This window comes from Manis javanica, chromosome 13 (assembly GCF_040802235.1).
Source record: "Manis javanica isolate MJ-LG chromosome 13, MJ_LKY, whole genome shotgun sequence".
Lineage (NCBI taxonomy): Eukaryota > Metazoa > Chordata > Mammalia > Pholidota > Manidae > Manis > Manis javanica.
This window is the reverse complement of record NC_133168.1, coordinates 4,554,015-4,574,306: the sequence shown is the minus strand read 5'-3', so window position 1 is coordinate 4,574,306 and position 20,292 is coordinate 4,554,015. Positions and strand designations below refer to the sequence as shown.

Below are 20,292 nucleotides of genomic sequence, written 5' to 3'. Positions count from 1 at the left end.
GCAGGAAATTATATTTCTAAATTGAATTTTGTTCTGTTTCGATGTAGTAAGAAATATTTTCCAGACTACTAATAGGATGCATAAAGGCTGTGACTCTGACAATACCGTTAGATAAATAAAAGCCATAAATTAAAACCACGTTCATTCACTAGCCAGCATAATAGCAAAATAGAACACATTGATTACCTGGAAAGAGTAATCAAATAAAAGATTTTAAATGAAAAGTGAGGCAGCAGATGGTTAACTTTTTAATTTACCTTTTTATAGCAATTGCCCATAAAGGTAAAAAGAAAAAAAAATCAATCCAGCGAGTCTCTCGGTGCTAATAAAACACGTATTGATTCTTAGTGCATATGCTTACTCCACGAGATGCGCAAACTGGGTTCTCCACCACCGGTAATGGATACTGTTTACGAGCACTTCATGCAGACAAATTTACAGTAAAGAAATGTCTTTGGGCTAGATTTATTATCAAAGAACAAAAACTTATAACCACAGGCAACAAAGAGATTTCATTTTATGAGCAGAGAGCCACTCACAGCAGGCCAGGACAATTCAGCCAAATGGCATTTCAGGCACTGGAAGAGGCCTTCAAAATTGCAATCTCCTTTCTTGTTGGTGAACAGTGCAGTGATTTCAATGAACTTTAGATTTTTTCCATTGGTATAAATTGCTTTGCACTGCCTCATTTAACACAGGTCCAGGTTCTCTTTGACACTGGCAATTTGGGGGAAGTCTCTTCCACATGTTATTAAAAGCATGGTTGCAAGGTGAGTCCATTTAAAACTTCCCGTATTTAAAGAAACACTGCAAAAAAGGAAAGTTTCATTGTGCATCAGTTAAGAGCTTGCAGAACATCTAAGAAATGCTGCTATTACCCAGACGCTTGATGGATAAGTACGATCTGACAAAGGTACAAAGGAATGGTGGGAAAGTTTTCCAGACAGAAAAGAGATGAATGGATACCAGCACCTCTTTCCCATTCTAACCTACAGCTCTTGGCCTGAGTAGATAAGATATGTTGATCGAATCACTGTACCCTCTTTAACTTCACATTCAAAGTATTTCAAACAGAATTATCAGAGTACAGCTAAACCACTGTTACACATACTATCTTCATAGATTTAAGCATTCCGAAGCTCCATCAAACACGGAAAGGTTATTTATAATGGAGAAAGAAATTTTAATATTGGAAGTCACCGGTCTGAAAGTTTATAAAACTAAAAGTAAGAATCTGATGAAAATTATAAATAGCTTCAAAGTCATAAATAAATACTAACCAGAACTGGGAAGCACACTGATATGAAATAAATTACTTTCAGAAGAGGAAGAAATACATGTTCTTTTTTTTATAAATAATACCAGGTGGTAAAAGGGAAATCAGCATTTGAAAATCATACATCCTCCTTCTTTAACCTTTGAGCCGGTCTCACCTACGTGCATGAGAAAGAAATTTCAAGCATCGTGAAGCAGAGGTCCTAAGTCACACCTCCTTAAGAGCACTGTCATGGTAAGTTTAGAAAACTAGGAAGCTGATTTGTATTATCATTATTATTTAATATAATTTTGACTAGAGAGTGCAATACGCTCTTGGGAGAAACGGCAACAAAAGAAAATGACGATCATTATTTTTCGATGTGCTGCCATTTGACAATGTACTTTGCATAAACACTACCACCAGATGTCTAGCCTCTGGACTCACTTTTTATCAGAAAGGCCAGCCATCTCATCAAGTGTGAACGACATTTCAAGCGTTTACACCGGGCTCTGTTTAACGCTGAAAGTCTGGGCGGGGTTCCACACGAAATTAATCTGTGCTCCTGCAAGCCAGCTCAGGACAGTCTTAATTTTCAGCTAAGTCCAGCTGCCAAAATGTTGCTTCCCACGTGAAATGTACTTGCCAGGTGCTACTTTTCAGAAACACCTCATAGTCCCATACTGACATATAAAATGTACTGTTCATTAAGAGGAAAAAATCTATATTGCCTCAACGGAGTATAAAACAGAAGTCACAAACTGATGGAAAGTCACTGCAGTCTTTCAGGTGAGAGATGCTTATACTGCATTGATTAGTTTTCTGGCATCAGACAGTGTCTTAGGCTGAAAGTTCAAAACTTTCCACCATTAAATGGACCCATTTGAAAAGGATCTCTTTACTTGGCAAAATCTATCTAGACACCTGGTTGTGTTGGTTCAAAGGCTTCTAGTTCTAAATGTTTAAAGGTAGAAATGAGAAGCGTTGGGAGTCTCCTTCAGCTTGCCTTTTTCTGAGATTTGAAAAAGACTGACTCACCACACACACACCAGAACGGCAGGATGTGGCCAGACGCTTCATTATCCTGCCTTGAGACAAAATTTCCTCATCAAGAACACTTTAAATAAGATATCAAGAAACTAAGGACTATGCCAGTCACCTGGAAAGAGCTCAACATATTCAGAGGACAAAAGTGTTCAACCAAGGTCTTTCTCCAAACAGAAAAATCATATACCAAGTTCAGCCAAGGAGAAAAAGATCACACAGGATATTCTATTTCTCTCCCCCCCCCAAAAAAAAGCACCCATTTTTAATTTTTAAAATGAATATCTTTAATTACTTCCAGTATAGCTTTAAATATATTGAGAGCTTTGCTCTGAATAACGGTGCTAGATTTCCCAAGGGCGTGTTTCCCAGGCTGTTCATCTCGAATGTCAAATTGTCCAGGATGCTTCTTTATGAGAGCCTCATTTTAGAAGATACCAAACTTTAAATCTCGAGCTAAGAGAACAGATGCTTGATTTCAAAGACTTCTTGAGGTTCTAGCTGAGTAGAAGGGACAAGTCGCAGGGCTAATGTAAGTGTCCTGGAAGATCCAACTTCATAAATGACTGGTTAATCAAGTGTGTAAACTGAAGGAGGAAAGCAAGTTCACTGACATGGCTTCTTAACCCCTGCCTGGTTCCAAATAGCCAATATTTATATTAAAAGGTTAAAGCTAATAACTCCTTGTCTGTGTCAGTCTTAAGAGCCAGAAAGACCAACAGTCTCCTAGAATCCCTTCAGCTAAACTCTTCAGCAACATCTATCACCAATCCACGACACGCTGAAGACAAAGGGGATACAAACAAGAGGCCAGAGACCTTAACAGTTTTATGAATTTTTAATGCACTGATGCATAAAATATTTTAGAGATTTCCCATACATATCCAGATTTCTGGCTTTTTTTTTTTAATTGGTCGAGCCAGCATCACTGGACCCTCATTAATTGATTGGCACTGAGCAGCTGCTGCTTAATCTCTGGGCCCGGGAATCTCCAAAATCCTTCCGGGAATGAAATTGTGAGTGTCTAAATATGACTGCAGTACATCTGCTGTTAAACTTTTCATTCAAATAACATAAACAAATAGAATTCATAAGTATGACATTCAGAACACTTTGAAGTCAAAGTGAATTCCAAAATTGTGATTTTTGTTTTTTTTTTAAGATTATAGGGCAGTACTATGCAGGATCATCATAGCACAGCAGGTCACAGGGTAAAACCAACCTGTCTCAGCACAGCCAGATACTAGCTCAAGCTCCCTACTAGCGGGTGAGCGACCCAAAGCTTGGTGAATTCTGCTTCACAATGATAGAAAAGCTGACATCAAAAGATCAAACAGCAGGATCACTGTAAACACTGGGCCATCACCAGCCAGTTATCCCGGTGAACACTCTTCTGACACCACCTGCTCAAAACCCAAAGGGTCAGAAAGATTGTGAGATGCCACCCCACCCCCCAACATGGTCTATATTCATACTGAAAATCAAGAACAAATGAGCTCTGCTCTCTGCTCCACCCGAGGTTTCTGTCCTCCCAGAGCTCGCCCCTTAGGACACCTGCCTTACGGTTTGACGGGTGAACTGCCCCAGTCCCGGGCAGCAGCCTGCCAGCCCCCATGCCACTGTGCTTGTTAAGGGATGCTGACAGCACGGCTCACTGACAGTCCTCAGTCATGTCTTAGAGGGCTGGGCACCATTCCTGTCCAGGTTCGTCTGCTCCAGACCCTCAGCCTTGAACTGCAGCCTCTTGAAGACCTCTTCTAGGGCTTCCAGGTCTTGCAGCCTTAATTCTGAACCTCACTACACACACACCACCCCTGCACAAGAGGAAGGAGGCAGCCAGGGGTGAGAAGGAACGGGAGGGGTAGCTGACCAAGGTGGGCCAGTGGCCCCAGGGCCAGGCCAGACCTGCCACGGCCAAGAAAGAGGGGGCTGCCAGCACGCCATGCCCATTCCCTCAGGACCTGACACAGAGGCTGACAACTGCATCGTGCCCCACCTGCCTGTCCACAGCTCTGTCTGGCAGCAGCCCCCAAGCCCCAGGCTGGCTGAGCTCAGAGAGATGTCTCTATGGCATGGCCTGGGCTGCTTCATCACGAACCAGAGCTACGCATGTGTGCCCCATTGCCACGATGATGCGGAGCCTCACTCGCTACAGCTGGCTGACCTTTGTGCGGCTGCTCCCGGCCTGTCTCTTCTGGAGACAGCTGCCACCAGCTGGCCCTGCGGGGCTTGCCCTTCACCCTGCTCTGCCCCAAAGGGTCGGCTCCGTGGACCCGCATCCCGGGAACGCGGCAGCCTGAGCCAGCTCTGGCTGGAACACAGGACAGCACCTCGCGGGGACAGCACCGTGCTGCTGTCCACTCTCTCCTCCTGGTTCCTGCCCTTTCACCAGCCCTCTCTGCAGCTCCCCAGCCTGCAGCACATCCCCCGCCCGGTGCTGCCTCCCACACCGGGCTCACAGGCAACACGCAGTGAGCAGAACCCCACTGCAGCAGCAGGCGGAGGCCCCAAGGACGAGGGGCTGAGCACAGCTGGCCCCCACCACGCCACACAGCTCCCAGAAGCCGCAGCCAACAAGTGCGGCCTGGTGGCCAGGCTGCTGCTGGCCCTGGCCACAGGCTCATAGGGCCTCCTACCTGCAAGCAGAGCTGCAGCTGTGGTCTTCCTGCTGGTGGCCCCTCAAGCCTGGGTGGTCCTGAAGGAGGTGTCAGGGATGAGCTCCCCACTGGCTGCCCTGTGGCCTTGGCCCTGCCCCCTTCTGGTCCTGGCCTCCTGCCCGCCCACGGTGTCCACCTGCACAGTCATCACAGGCAGGCTGTCTGCCAGGTCAAGACCGGTGGCACCCACAGGCACTGGAGCGGGTGCCCTGAGCCCTCCCTGCCAGCACCACTCTGCAGCCCAGAGATAACCAGTTCTTGCTGCACTGCAGGCCCGTCAACCCTGCCAGCTGGTCTGGGGGAAGAAGGGTTCCCCAAACCTCAGCTACATGCAGAGCCACCTACACACCCTGCCGCTGCTGGCGTTCAAGACTGTGGGGTACCCACTCCAGGAGCACACCGCCCACAGCACCTGCCGGCCCGGCGGCCCTCCCGGCTCTCTGTGCCAACACCGCCCTCCAGTGGCTGGACCAGGACCCGCTCAGCCGCCCCAAGTGCCTCGACAACGTCCACAAATCTGGGATGGAGATCTGCTTCCTAATGGCCGTGAACACGTCTGGGCAACACAGGAACGTCACGGTCACCCTGCACAGCTGCTGACTGGTGGCCATCCTACCCATCAGTGCTGGGGACCATCGCCAGCCTCTGGCCCAAATACTGCCTCTGCCTGGCACTCTTCCTGCTGCACCAGTCCCTGGTGTCCCTGGGCATCCCCCTGCCCTGTGGCGCTGGGGCCAGGCCATCCCTGCCAACCCCACACTCATCAGCTGGCTGTCCCTGCCCGAATTCTTCAGAGCTCCCGACTCTACGGACCTCATCAGTGACTCCACCTGCTGCTCTCGACCGCCCAGCAGCCCCAGGTGTTTTCAGCCAAGCACACAAGGGGTGACAGGGTATAGCCTGCATCAACACTGACCACCTGGAGCCTGCAGGAAGGGCCCAGCCCCATGCCCAGCGTCACCCACTGCGGTCCTACCTGGCGTACTGAAGGTGGCCAGCTTCCCCACCTCTTCACACTGGGGCTGCCCACATCAGAACCTTCGGGCTGGCCTGCTTCTGTCTACCTGCTGCTCTTTACCACCACCTGTGCCCGCCTCCTGCTGCGGGGCTGCCTCCTCCTCTGCACCACCATCACCTCTAAGAACATCTCACATCTCTGTGCTGCCCATAAATGCAGAGCGACTTCTGTAGGGTCATCAGCTTTCCAGGGTCGTCAAAGGCTACGATGTCCCCCAGGGATAGGCTGGGCGGCGACCAGGTGCACCTGCTGCCCGTGGGGAGGCCAGCGCCCTCTGAGACGGCACCGTGCCTTCCGCAGCCAGGCCTTCTGCAGATCCGGGCCGAGCTCCGAGCCACCCACCCTTCCAGGGCTTCACCCTCCACAACACTGCCCACCTCCAAGGCGCCCAAGCTCCCCCACTGTATGTGAGAAGTCCCTGGGCCCGCTGACAATGCAGGGGGCGCGCAGCCGGGCCAGGCGGGAGCAGCACGGGCTGCGGCGGGGCAGGCGGCCTCCAGGGCCCCGGAAGACCCGCCAGGAGCCAGGGTCTCCCGGCCGCGGGGGCAGGGACGGCGGCCCCGGGGGACCACGCCTCGTGCGCCCCCACACCCCCACCCGCCACCAGCTTCCCGGCCGGGCCTGCCCGGGGCCCCGCGGGTCGGCACCGAGGACCCTCCAGGCGGGGTGACACGCGAGGGGGCCCTGTGATGGCAGGAGCGGGAGGCAGCGACCCGGGGGGCGGAGCAGGCGGAGACCCGAGGCCAGGCCGCAGCCCCGGCCCCACGAGCCCGGGCCAAGGGCTCTTGCGGCTGCGCGGCCCCGGGAGAGCGAGCCGTGCACCCCACCGCGGTGCCGCAGCCTCCGAGCCCCGGGGGGGGGCACTCTCCGAGGGGCAGGCCGGGCAGGGGGAGGGGGCTGGCGGCCAGCCGGGACCCTGGCCCGACGCAGGCCCAGGGCTCCTGCAGGAGCCGGCGGCGCCCGTGGCCCCCAGAGGCTGGCAGCTAAGGAGAAGCCCGGGCACGCAACGCACACCAGCCTGCGTTTCATGAGGAGGAAGAAGAGCCCCAAACCCCGGGGACCTGCAGCCACTGGGGCGGACCACAGGGAGGAGCGGGCAGAGGGGCAGCTGCCGGGAGACGGAAGGGGTGAGGGTCTCAGCTGCAGGGCTCCTGCAGGACCCTGGCCCACGGCTTGTGTCGGCTCCTAAGGAATTTCCTCCATGGCACTCTGCATACCAAGCACCTCCTGGTCACCAACACCATGTCCTCATGTCCTGGCCAGTGTCACTGACTTAATCATCAAAATGTTTGGCTTCTTGGGCCCTTGGGAAGCATGGAGGCTGTGGACCTGACACCTGTCAGAATCCCCGTCCCGCACAAGCAGGTGTCGGCGGCCTTCTGGTCGTGCGCCAGGGGCACCCTCAGCCCTCACTGCACAGGCCCAAGCCGGGGCAGCCGGGCCGCCAGCTCATCCTGCAGCTGGCCGTCCACCTGTAGGAGCTCTTACCCTGCCCGCCGTCAAGGAGGATATTCGGCCAGAACACGGCGGCCCAGCTGTGGCACTTGGTGAAGGGCATCGACCTTGCCCGGCCCTACGGGTTCTGCTGCGGCCACCCTGCCCCTGCTTCCCCCTCGGCTTCCCGGGCCCCTTCTTACCCGGAAATGCAACCACGCAACCTCTCCCTCTTCTACAGGTTTCACCTGCTGGCCAGGCGTAGCCCCAAGGACAGCCCCGGGGCACCGTGGTGCCAAACGGGGCCCACGTGAAGTGGGGGCTGGACAGCTACCCCTCCAACATCTCCGAGCTTCACCTGCGACTGCCAGGAGGACCTGACCCCCAACCACACTGGGCAACGGCGTCCGGCCGGCCCGCGTGAGGTGCTTCCGACCGCAGTGTTTACCCCCAGCCTCTTCCCCAAGTACCTCCAGGCCTGAAGCCAACCTGAATGCCTGAGGTGCTGGGCCGTTGAGCAGCTGGACTGCCAGGCCGGCGGCAGCCTGCTGCCCAGGGTCATCTTCAGTGACCAGGTCAGCCTGCCCGGTCTCGGCTTCCTGGCCGTCTGGAGGATCCTGGGGCACTTGGTCGTGTCGGTCACCAAGTTTGTGCGTGGCTTCTTCAGCGAGATCCACGCTCCGGCGTGGTCAGGGGTCTGCCGGGTGCAGACTGCGCTCTCAAGCTCTGCAGCTCCTGGTGTGGGAGACGTGGGAGCCGGAAGTGGAGGAGGGGCTGTCACCCGAGCTCGTCGTCCCGTAAGGCCCACCTGAGGCCACAATCAAGGGGGCCTGCGAGGAGGAGGAGGGGCCATCGCCACGCGTCAGTAAAGGAAGGGGCGCAGTCCGAGGGCTCGGGGCTGATGCCTCACTGTCAGTTGTGATGCGGCCTCCCAGCCCGCCTGCCGCTGCCGTCAGAAGGGAGCGGCGTTCCCTCCTCGGCCCGGTGCAGGACTGCTCTTCCCCCAATGCACCTGCTGGGCCCAGCACAGCCCAGCAGCGGCCAGCGCGTGGCACTAGGGGACCCTCCCTTTGCCATGTTTACTGTATTGTTTTCTAATTTAAAGTTTTTATTTATGCAAAAAAATTTTTTTAGTTTTTGTTTGGGTAAGGCAGTCTCGTGCAGTCTTCCAACCTCGCTGGTCACGTAGGCATGGGCCGTGGGCTGGAACGCTTCCTTACCAAGAGGTCCAGAGCCCACATAGCCATGCCGGGTGTATCATGTGTGAGAGAATATTATCTTTTCTCGTTTCAGACTCGAGTCCTCCTTTGTTCTGCTTAAAGATGTACGTCAGTGGCCCCCAGGAACACCCCCAGCTTTCAGTGTGTCAGTCTCCAGAAGGCGGGGGTCAGGCCTCTGCTGTGGCACGAGAGGGGTGTGTGTAGGCCAGCTGTCTGCGCCCTCTGCCTGGGGCACCTGCAGGCCACGAGTAACTGACATATTCTATTAGATATTATCTCACTATGTCTTTGTGTGAGTAAAAGCATTGATCCATCCAGTGCTTGACTGTGTTTTGTTCCCCTTGGTGAGTCTGATACCAAGATACAGTGGGCAGAGCGTCTGGACGCCTGCTCCTGACAGCTGGCAGTGGGACGATCTTTGCTATCTTCCATGTAGCTTGAGTCCTCGCCTGGCATTGATTCCTGGTACACTCCACGGGCTGCTAACGGACACCTGAGTTTATCTGGGTGATGAAAACAGTATAAACTTAGATCATTATGATGGTTGCACAGCTCTACAAATATACTAATAGATGGACATAGCAACAGTCTGTCTAAACTCTTCACTAAGTTCAGTGCCAACTCACTGAAGTTAAAACCGTATAACCACTCATTTCTGTAGCTTAGCTCAGTGTAAACATACTCCCAGGGTGCGTATACTCCTGAGAGAGGGCTCCTTCAAGCCAGGCTTCTCATCTCCACTTTAAACATCCAGCCAACCTCCGCATTCAGAGAGATCAAGGAGCCTACATGAAGAAGGAAGCTGTGGGGAAAGGAAGGGGTGGGAGACTTGCCTCTTACTCAGGCTGGTTTCAGTAGTCTGAGTACAAGAAACGTCATTTGCTGATCCACCAGAGGTAAGACTGCATGTCAGCTTAATGTCATGTCAGCCTCCATTTTATCTACAGCTCTTGCAGGCTGGAAATGTAATTTCAGGCAGTAGGCTTAAATTTCACCTAAATCAGATCATTCATTCTTTAAAAGGTGATTTAAATTTTAGCAGTCTGCTATTTCAGACCCTTTGAAAGCATTGTTTTTTTCTCTTAAATTCCTGGGTCCTGTCAGAAGGGGAGAAGAGGGGCATGCCTATATCCCCACATGCTTTTCATTGTTCAGCCCAGAAGAGGACTCCATTCAACTCCAATGCCGGTGATGGTCAGCATTGCCGGCCTGGGGAGCAGGGTGGCACCTGAACAGTGTTACGACTTGGCAGAACAGTGGGCACTGATCAAGCTGCTATTATATGTGTACTCTTCCCTCCCTCACATATGCCTGGGGGCACTTTTGTTTGGCATTCACGCTCCCCGATCTTATTACAAAACCACACCCCCAAGTACTGCTAACTCAGTTTTCTCTTCACTACATTCGATGTAATTTTCACATTGTGTTTCTATAGACTGGACAGAGTTAAGAGTTCAGCTTCTAGCCAAAGTTTTTAAATGTGACTAGACAGTAGCAATTGCTTTTTAATCTAAGCAAAGTGATCTGTCAAAGACAATCAGCTCAGGGAAGTTACTCCGGGAAGACCCTGGTAATGCCAAGGAGTCACCCTGCCCTACGCAAAATGCAGCTGCTCAACTCTTGACACAATATGTCACAAGTACTTAGAGAAGCACACACAGCTGAAGTCCACACTGACACACTCTCTAGCCTCTCCTGCAGGTGATGGGCACTGCACTTGGCCGGGTGGAGGACACCGTTCTGTGCAGTGATGGCAGTTCTTATGTAATGGTGTTACACTGAGTAGGATCGGGTTGCATAACCCACGGTCCTCACAAGCATCAACAGCATACTCAATTCCTCTAAAGGGTTTTTTTTTTAACTCAGCTACTATCATTTAAACAAGGGTTTCTGACCTCTTAATACTGCCTTTTGCAATTCAGGGTTTTACTGGTACTAATACTTTCAGCGCGTTGTCTTGCTCATCACCAAACCACCGCACTGAGAGGTCAGGAGGGATGGTGACATCACTTGCATCACTCGTAAGCCAGAGACTGGACAGTCCAGCCTAGAGCTGATGGCTTGGGGTTTGGGGGTCTTCCTGATGCCGTAGGCCTTCCTGGAGCTTTGCTGTGGTGTTAGGATTACTAGGGTAAGTGGGCTGGTGGGATTGCAGGGTGAAGAGTCCTCTCCCTGGGTAGGGCTGCATTTCTTCTGTCGGGGACCCCTGCTCCATGCAGAGAACCCTACCAAACTTTAGGTAAGGAAACAGAGTGGACGGGGAGGCAGCAGTGAGTGGGGTCTGGTGGACGTGGGGCTGAGTATTCTCCCTAAGTGATGGGACAGGCGTGCTTCAAGAATGAACCCCTCCTGTTAACAGTGGGAGGGGACCTTTAAGGGAAATAATGACTCAGTGCACTCAGTTCAATCAAAGGGCAATGAGAACAACAGGCTGCCTCGATGAGCTTGAAAGAATGATGACAGTAATAATAGTTAATGTATACTGAGCACTTAATATTTCCTACTGTTCTAAGTGCTGTATGCCTGTTCATTTATTAAATTCTCATCACAACCCTATGAAATAGGTCCTGTTATTCTGACGAGGAAATGGAAGCAATGGGAGGTTGATTACCCTCCTGTGCCCACACAGCTAGTAAGTGTTAGAACCAAGGTCCTGCACTGGACAAACTGACCAACCTGTGTTCTGATGATTGTGTGGCACTAATACTGAATTTGGAAAGGCTTCCTGAATTCTAACAAATTTTATTCGCTTTTCTGATTTAAAAGCAACAATGACTATTTCCATTCGGGCCATACTGCAGCCTAGATAGTCTGACTTGACTGACCCTCCCATTGAAAACACCCAAAACTCTTGCCTAAAATTACAAAGAAACTTTTAAAGACATGCTAATAAGGTAGCAAGAAACTAAGGAATACTGAGGAGCCCGAAATGACATGAGAATGAGGACCTAGAAAGGTGAACTGAACCCCAAAGTCAGTTTTCATCCTATTATGTTCATTGATCCTGACCTTAACCTTTGACCTTAACAGGGCACGGGGCATAGAGTCACAAGTCAAAGTCCAGGGCCTGACTGACGTGGAGAATCTCCCTGGAGACACGCCAGTGACCCAGAGTTCCTACATTAGAAATAGTAAAAAACACTAAGTTCTCAACCCCTAGGGCTAGTTGAGGAGCAAAAAGGTCTCTAAAAATTCGTAACAGCACAACAGACCTTTATTGGGTTTCTAGTCCAAACTCACAGTAGTAGAGTAACACCAAAGAAGAAGCCGGTTAGGACTCTGGGTTGCGTTAAAATGGGTCTGGGTCGGTAGAGCCCTCGGATGCCTGGTGGAATCGGAATACACCCCACCCTGATGGGGCTGACCACACCGTCAGTTCCCGAAGAATTCCCACAGATAAAGTACCAAACAATAAAAACTCGGGGCAGAATATCACAAAACACACAGACAGAACCATGAGAGTAGACCCAGTAGAAACTATAGTTTCAAGAACTAAGACTGGATAGGCCGGCAGATAGTGCAGTCACGCCACAGAGAATGAGGCGCGGCCCAGGACTGCTCGGCTTCAGCGCGGCCCTGCCTCCCGGGCTCCGTTCCCGGGCTTCTCTCTGGGAGAGGATGTGCCCACAGACCAGCTAGGCACTCACACGTGCGGATCTGCAAGTCCTGGAAGGTACCACCCAGGGGGTGACCTTTGGCCAACGGGACAGGAAAGCTAATGGGTAGATGCTCTCGTCTTTCACTCTTCCGTGGACAATTCTGAGGCGACAGCCCTTCGGAAGGTCCTGGTGGGGCTGAGCCCCAGCTGCCCACCGAGGAGACGGATCCCTAAGACACCCTTGCACTGGCCTTCCCCCCTTCCTTGTTTCACTTATTTCCATCTCCCACTCCTGTTCCCTGGGTTCGCTTCCCACCATAAACTTCTTGCCTGAAAATTTTAAGTATGAATAAGGAACAATAGAGTAAAACATGAAAAGGTCTGGAAAAAATAACCAAACACAACTTCTAGAAATGAAAAACAATTTTAATTTAAAATTCAAAGGATAGTTAAAAAGCAAGAATAGATATAGCCTAAGAAAAAATAAACTGTGAGATAAATCAGGATATTTTGCATAATGCAGAAGAAAGACACAGGCATACGGAAAACATGACAGACATGGAAGAGTAGAAACAGCTACAGAGTCAAACTGGAATTCCTGAAGGAGAACGCGGGGAAACTTTGGGGAGGCAATATTCAAAAATAAATAGTGACTGGATTTTCCAGATTGAATGATCTGAAATTTCACATTCAGGAAGCTCTAAATTGCAGAGGAGAAAAGCATAGTAAAGCTGGAAAAATAAAAAATATAAATGTTTACATTAATTATAGACTTAAATGGAAAAATAAACCTATTTGAAAAATAAAGACTATCAGATTGAATAAAAATAAAATCTACTTACAAAGGGGTTTTTAAAATAAGCCTGTGACATAAGGATAGTAGTTGAAATTAGAATGAATAGACATATAGAGAATGCACATAACTAAAACAGAGCGGATGCTATTAGTATCAGACAAAACTGACTTTAAAGCAAACGGCTTGGAGACAAACTACACCTTGAGTGGTCTGTGTGCATTAGTTCATTACGTAATTAACTCACCATTGTACGTAAAAATTCTAAATTCTACAGACAGCTCTAGGTCTGCACTCCTCATTCTCTACTGCACTGCCGCCTGTGGCGCTAGAGCATTGTTTCCAAAGGCTGATGCATCGGCGGCTTAGGCAGGGCACATTCACAGAGGAGCATGTTTCACATAAAAAAAAAACTGTGACTATTGATATACTTTTGATACACCTAAATTATGGTGAAAATAACCAAAGTTTTTAATATTAGCTGGAACCCACTCATAGAGATGGCTGCTATACATACATTTTCCATTTGACAAAAGGGTTACACTCTGAAAGCTTTTAAGAACATTTTTGGGAAACTTTATAAATGGAGGCTGAGTTTCTAGTTTAATCCCTAAGAGCATAAGTGATCCTTGATATAGATGAATGATAAAAAACATGTTCAACCATGTATTCCTGTGAATGGGGTGTTCACATAGAAGCGTTTTCTGTTCTTGGGGAGAAGACTAGAAGTTGACTAAGTTAGATCACGGGCAAACTCAGCAAGAGCTGGTGATGGGTTGGATGGCGATGAGAGAAAGGCAAGAAAAAAGAACGACTTCATGATTTCCCCTTAAAGCAATGAGAAGGTGGTGCACATTCACTGAGACAGGAGAGATTAGGATGGGGTGACAGCTGGCAGGGGCACACTGGGGAAACAAGATCCTCTCTGGATACATTTAAGGTTTGAGAATCTTAATAAACATCCAAGTAAAGATGTCAAGTAGCCCACTGCATATGGGATTTTGGAAGGTATCAATTTTACTTTTTTCTCTATTGCCAGATATTAGGAAAAGAGAAATATTGTCTAATACTACTTACAGCTACTGTACAGACATCACTTTAAGTACGCCTCCCCATTCCTACAATAAGCTTGCAAAAACAATCTGAGATTGCCACTGTCCTGAGGAAAATGTAAAGCCATCTGCGGACATGGTTGGTAAAAGTCTCAAATCATGAAAAGCACCAGATCCGAATTCCCAAGGAGTGACCAGAACCTAGAACTGAGCAAGCTAGTTAAGTCACCGATTGAACACTCGAGAACAACCCAGGGACCTCCATCATTAACCCTACCTTACTGGAAGGTTCCTGTTTTTAACCTTTTCAGTTGTTTGTTCAATCAACAGGCTCATCAATTTATTCGTCTGCAGACCCAAGAGGGGAATGTAGTGACTCAGTTAGGCCGGGTGCTTGAAGCTGCCGTGGACACTCAGTTTACATTAAACCCCTCTTTTCCTGGTATACATTTCTGTAGCTGGTTTTTATGCTTAATCATAGGCTACACTGCACAGATTTAAAACCTGTCTCAAATATGCCTTCCATCTGCCCAAGTGAATTTTATCCCCTAGTCCTCAAACCAGTGTTAAATACATTTAAAGGGAATTTGTTGAATTACCGGAACGTCATCTCCACTGCCAGGCCCCCACCCAGGACTACTACCCCTCCATTTCCCTCAGCCAGATTCCATTCACTCACACAAGTGTATAGCAATAGTTGTCATATTCCCAGTTTATGGTTTTAATGGTTTTGCAACAGTAGATGCACAACATATTTCCAAGCATCAAGTATGCTTGAAATTGAACATTTTTATAAAGATAATAAAAGTTAATGACTACCCATGATCTATGATCTGACAATACATCTGTTCTTTTTCATCTTGAGATGGTAAAATACTCACCCTAGCTTATTGTGACACAGTGGGAGAGAAGAAATATAGTCCTATTAATCACTCTTAACTCTCAGCTTATTAAGTTATAGTTTCCCCACAGGCTTGTCTTACATGACTGTTAATAGGCTGCAGGTGTTTTTCTAAAAGAGTCTTTTTATAATGCAATTATATCACAAAGAGACAGCAAGGAATAAAAGAAAACCTCATGGACTAAGAACCAGAAAAATCTAGGCTCTAAACTCTAGCGAAGTAGCCAAACCTTAAGCAAGCCATCACCTCTCGGGTCTTCCAATTTTCTCATCTGCAAAACAAGGGGACTGGTTATAAATGAAATAAATTTGTGCCAACTTATACCAGGCCAATAGGACTTAAGAATTTCACAAAGGACATTCTAACAGAAACCCACCCACATTAAAACAGCTTAAGCCAAACTGTTAAATTGTTTTTTTTGTTACTATTGTTAACCTTGAAAGTAAATTTTGTTGCAACATCTGTGGAAATACTCAGAAACAGAGGAGCATGTTTCACATAAAAAAAAAACTGTGACTATTGATATACTTTTGATACACCTAAATTGTGGTGAAAATAACCAAAGTTTTTAATATTAGCTGGAACCCACTCATAGAGATGGCTGCTATACATACATTTTCCATTTGACAAAAGGGTTACACTCTGAAAGCTTTTAAGAACATTTTTGGGAAACTCTATAAATGGAGGCTGAGTTTCTAGTTTAATCCCTAAGAGCATAAGTGATCCTTGATATAGATGAATGATAAAAAACATGTTCAACCATGTATTCCTGTGAATGGAGTGTTCACATAGAAGCGTTTCCTGTTCTTGGGGAGAAGACTAGAAGTAATTGTTAAAGTCACCTCTGTCATGCCTTTCTGCTCGTCTTGGTGACCCTTTTATATTCTGGTACGGCACGCAGCCCTAATCGTGCTGCTGGAACAATCCTATCCACTCCAACCCACCAAAGCGTTCTGTATTCCAGCAACCTTCCCTCGAGCCTCCAAACGGTAATTCTACAACCATGGAGCAACTGGTGGACATTTCAACAATAACCCAGAAAATCCTGCCACTCCTAGCCTACAACTAGTGTGGAAAGAAACAACCTGTTATTTATTTTTTAAAAAAAAACTATTAGAAATCTAAGTGTTAAAAATTTTAGAGAAACGGTCAAATTATGATACATCCATACAACAGAATATTATGCCACCATTTAAAAAAATGTTTACAAGTAAGTGGTAATGATATTGGAAATGTTTAAAATATAATGCTCATTAAATAAAAAAGATACTAAATACTATGTTCTTTATGAACTCAGATATGGGGGAAAAATGCAAAAGACTAGCAGCAAAAACAAGACGTGGGTAGTGGAATTACCATTTATTGCTTTTTCCCACTTAGTACATGAATCTATGCTTCCTAGATTTTCCCATATGAAATAAGTACCACTTGTCACTAAAAAAAAAAAAAAAAAAAAAAGGAAAATTACGGGAAAAAGTATACATTTAAATAAATCTCTCATTGGTAGATTTTTAGAGAGCTATAAACAGTGCTAATTATCAGGCAATGTGGAAATATAAAGCTTGACTGAAAAGGGGGCATTCCTCTCTTTGACTTTGTAAGAGTTTAATTATGAGACTTACTTTAAATTAACCACACTATAAAAAGTTTTGAGATTATGAAAATACTGCTGTCGCCTGTGCAGTGACATTTCACAGACCCAATACAACCTATTACTGATACTTGTTTCCCTTGATTAAAGATACTGGAGGTTTTCTTCTAATATATATTTTATATATCACATAGAAAATAACACAAACAAGAAAAAAGGTTATGTAGTGCAAAAGGCTTCATTCCATCTTATAATGCTTTCCCAGATATAACAGTAATCTATGGCCCAGAAAATTTTCTTGAGTATAAACCCCATGTACATTGTATTTACACACTAATTACTATTCTATACACCTTATCTCACTTTACATTAGAAATACTTATGTATCAGTATGTATAAATACATTCAATCTTTGTAAATACTAATTAATATTCTACTGTATGGCTGTAACACAATTTATTACTAACCCTTTACTAATAAACACTTAAATTATTTCCAGTTTTTTTCTGTATCAAACAAGCCTTCAGTGAACATTCTTATAAAAATATCTTTTGTACATGAATATAGCCATAAGATAAATTCTTAGAAAGGAGTCAAAGAGTATGTGTACATTTTAAAAATTTGATATTGCCAAATTACCTTCCAAAGAATATGTACCACTTCACACTCCAAGGGAATATTTCTCACCAACATGGATTCTTTAAAGCAAACTCCAGGGCTGTTGATGACTAGGAAAGTAACATAAATTAGTGAAGCAGGAAGGGGTAAAAAAATGGCAAACTGGAGAACGCACTCAGTCACTTAAAGTGGCAGCTTCTACTCAATCCCAGTCCCCTAAGCCTTCTAGAAACCTGTGCCCAACATGGTTAGATTGATTTTTCAAAAGCCAAAAATCTGGACTTCGGCATGAAATCTCCAGATTTTTTCATGTTGGCAACTCATTAAAATTTAAATTGCATGACAAACAAAATACGTGTGTACGTGGGAATCACCGGTTGGGCCTCCAGCTTGGGACGTGCGCTTCAAAGCTTTCACTTCCCCTCCACACCCAGCTGAGGCCCGCTGCGCAGTGGGAGGCGGTGCTCAGCCTGCTGCGCCTCCCTGGGTGACATCGCACCTTCTTCCAGGATGAGCAGGAAGGCGGATTTCACTGACCAGGTGGCACGAGCCGTCTATTTGAATGACCTGATCTCCTCTTGCCCAGATGTTCTCGGGAGCCAGTCCCTATGCACGCTCCCCCGCCTCTTGTTCTGACGCCCTCAGTGTTTCTGTTTTCGTGCACATGGAACCCCCACGTGTTTTAAGAGTTGAGTCATTTTCTTATTGTGTAATCTTCTTTGGCCCAAATGGGTAGAAAACCATTTTTCCATTCTACCTCACATTCAGCATGTCCCTGTAGATATAGAAGGAACTGTGGGGATAAATTAAAAAGACTTGCCACCTTCTAGTTTAAATGGTATTTTTTAATGTCATTTAATCCATATAAAATCTTTCTATATTAACTACATTCTTATAGCTAAAAAAATAAAGACAATATAAAAGAATAAACCCTGAAACTGCTTGATCTATATCAAAAAATATTCAAATTAATGGATAAAATACCATGAGATTTTTAATGTTTTATTATCTCTTCCACATAAATTACTTGCAAAAGGACCAACTGACAAAACCAATGTAGTACATAATTATAAACAGAAATATGTCCGTAAACATCCAAATTATAAGCAATGTAATAATAGTAAAGCCAGTCACTTATTTGAAAACACAGAAGATAATGATTTCTACAATTAAATTTCAAAAACCAAGATTTTAAACATTAGCTTCATTTACTACAAGTAAAGCATCTGAATCTTAATTTTAGAGCTAATAGTAATTTTTAAAGAATTCATAGTTTTTAAAGTAATCTGTTGAGAAATGTTTTAATATTAGAAACAAAACCCACAATAAGAAAAAAGGACTAAAAGTCATGTATTAAAGAAGATTCATAACTGAGCAAAGCTTTCGATGTATATGTCTATATACACAGATACACAATATGCATTTGTCTATACTGACACATCCATTGTCTGTATTTTTCAGTCACAAATACACCAGCTGCTCATATGAGAAATCAGCATGGGCGTCACCCTGCCAACAGCGACTCCCCTGGAGAGTCTACTTTTAGTTTCCAGAGGTAAGGTTTTCCTCAACATCACAAATTCCTCTGTTAGCATTTCTCAACGTGTGAGTGGTTCCTACTTCCCCTTAAAAAGTACGCTGTCAATACCCAAGGGAAGTGTGTCTTTTCAAAAGAAAACTGAGAAGACCCTCCTGAAATTTAAAAATCCCACACTCTGTATTTGGCATACATCACTTAAATGCAATATTTAATCACAGAAAGCAAATTTAAGAAATAAAAAATTACATATTTAAATTGTAACCTACACATCACATTACTTTTTCAAATGTGCTAGGGCTCACAGATAGAACAAAAGTAATGAAAAGAAATATGGTAAAATACATTTAAATTTACCTAAAGTAAAAATTTAAATAAGGCATAAGAAACCACTTGAGACCACAATATATATATATGTATATATATGGAAAATTGACGACTGAAAACTGCAAATAATTTATACACTAGAGCATAAGCTTTAATATATAAATTAGATGTCACTTCATCAGCTGTTTGTAAGTCACATCAGTCTAAACTTTTTATTGTATATTAAAATATTAAAAAGCTAAAAAACATCATTGTAATATAGATTCAATATGGAAAATACCTTATTTGTGGTTTATACACAATCCAAATTAATCCATTCTATACAATAGTTCTCCAAAATATAAATGGCACTTTACATGCTATAGAACATACCAGGCTGGATGTCCTAATATAATTTAATATATAGGAAAATAAAGAGAAAACACACTTTCAACAAGACAGTTACATAGCAGAGGTGGGAATGCAGAATAAGATTTTGTTTTAACACAATCTTGGATACAACTAAAGTAATATGAAAAAGGACAGTTCCTACTACTTTCAGTTAGCATTCTAAAAATGAAAATACTACTGTGATTTTATATTTTCTAATTGTATCACAAACTGAGAAAACATAAAAGGGAAAAAAGACAGGGAGGAAAAAAAGAAGCCCTGATCCTTTATGAATTTTAAGCATCAGCCCTGCTTACGGGCTGCATTTAGGCTGCTTTTCTGCTGACAGTTTCCTAAACAATTTCTGCCACTCTGAATTGCGCATCAGTAGTCAGATGGGTTTTCCAGGCTGGCTATGCCATTGTGTAACCATAGCTGCCACAATGTAGTGCCACAAGAAGTCTGTCCTTGAGTATTTCTTTACTTGGGTATTCAGGTAACTTGAGCATGTTGATGCTTTAAAAGAAAAATATGCCACATTAAATGGGAGATGTATGAAATTTTTTATTGTTTTGTCTAGCAGTGAAAACACTACTCAAAATTAACATAAAACCACCCCTTAATTTGCATTCAAATTGGAAAACCCTGAAATAGTAGTTAAAAAGAAAAAAAAAAACCTGCTGCATTGCAGTTTCCTTTAGCATGAAAATGTAAATGGAAAAAAATAAGTTCCTTTCAGCCTAAAATAAATAAGTAATAGGGAATTCGGTTTGAAGTACTGGTGTAACTCAGTGATACTTACGCCAGGGTAACGTTAGTGATACCTGAACTATTTTCAATTCAATTATAAGTAGTTTCCCCATACATTTTCCCTGCC

General features: G+C 45.6%; 1 protein-coding gene and 1 long non-coding RNA gene across 4 annotated transcripts in view; both read right to left on the bottom strand.

Moving 5' to 3' along the window:
* Positions 1-6,734, bottom strand: part of LOC140845796 (uncharacterized) — a 537,563-nt gene extending 530,829 nt beyond the window's left edge. Inside the window, exon 1 of the long non-coding RNA XR_012124706.1 lies at positions 4,936-6,734. This is a non-coding gene — a long non-coding RNA (uncharacterized lncRNA). The remainder of the gene's footprint in view (positions 1-4,935) is intronic.
* An 11,272-nt stretch (positions 6,735-18,006) lies between these two features.
* The window catches only part of HACE1 (HECT domain and ankyrin repeat containing E3 ubiquitin protein ligase 1), a 96,263-nt gene continuing 93,977 nt past the window's right edge, over positions 18,007-20,292 (bottom strand). For all 3 annotated transcript variants that reach the window (XR_012124705.1, XM_073220855.1, XM_073220856.1), the window contains one exon: positions 18,007-19,931. Coding sequence is in view for 2 of the 3 variants with exons in the window: in XM_073220855.1 (XP_073076956.1) it covers positions 19,829-19,931 (103 nt within the window). In the remaining variant the exon portion in view is untranslated. The remainder of the gene's footprint in view (positions 19,932-20,292) is intronic.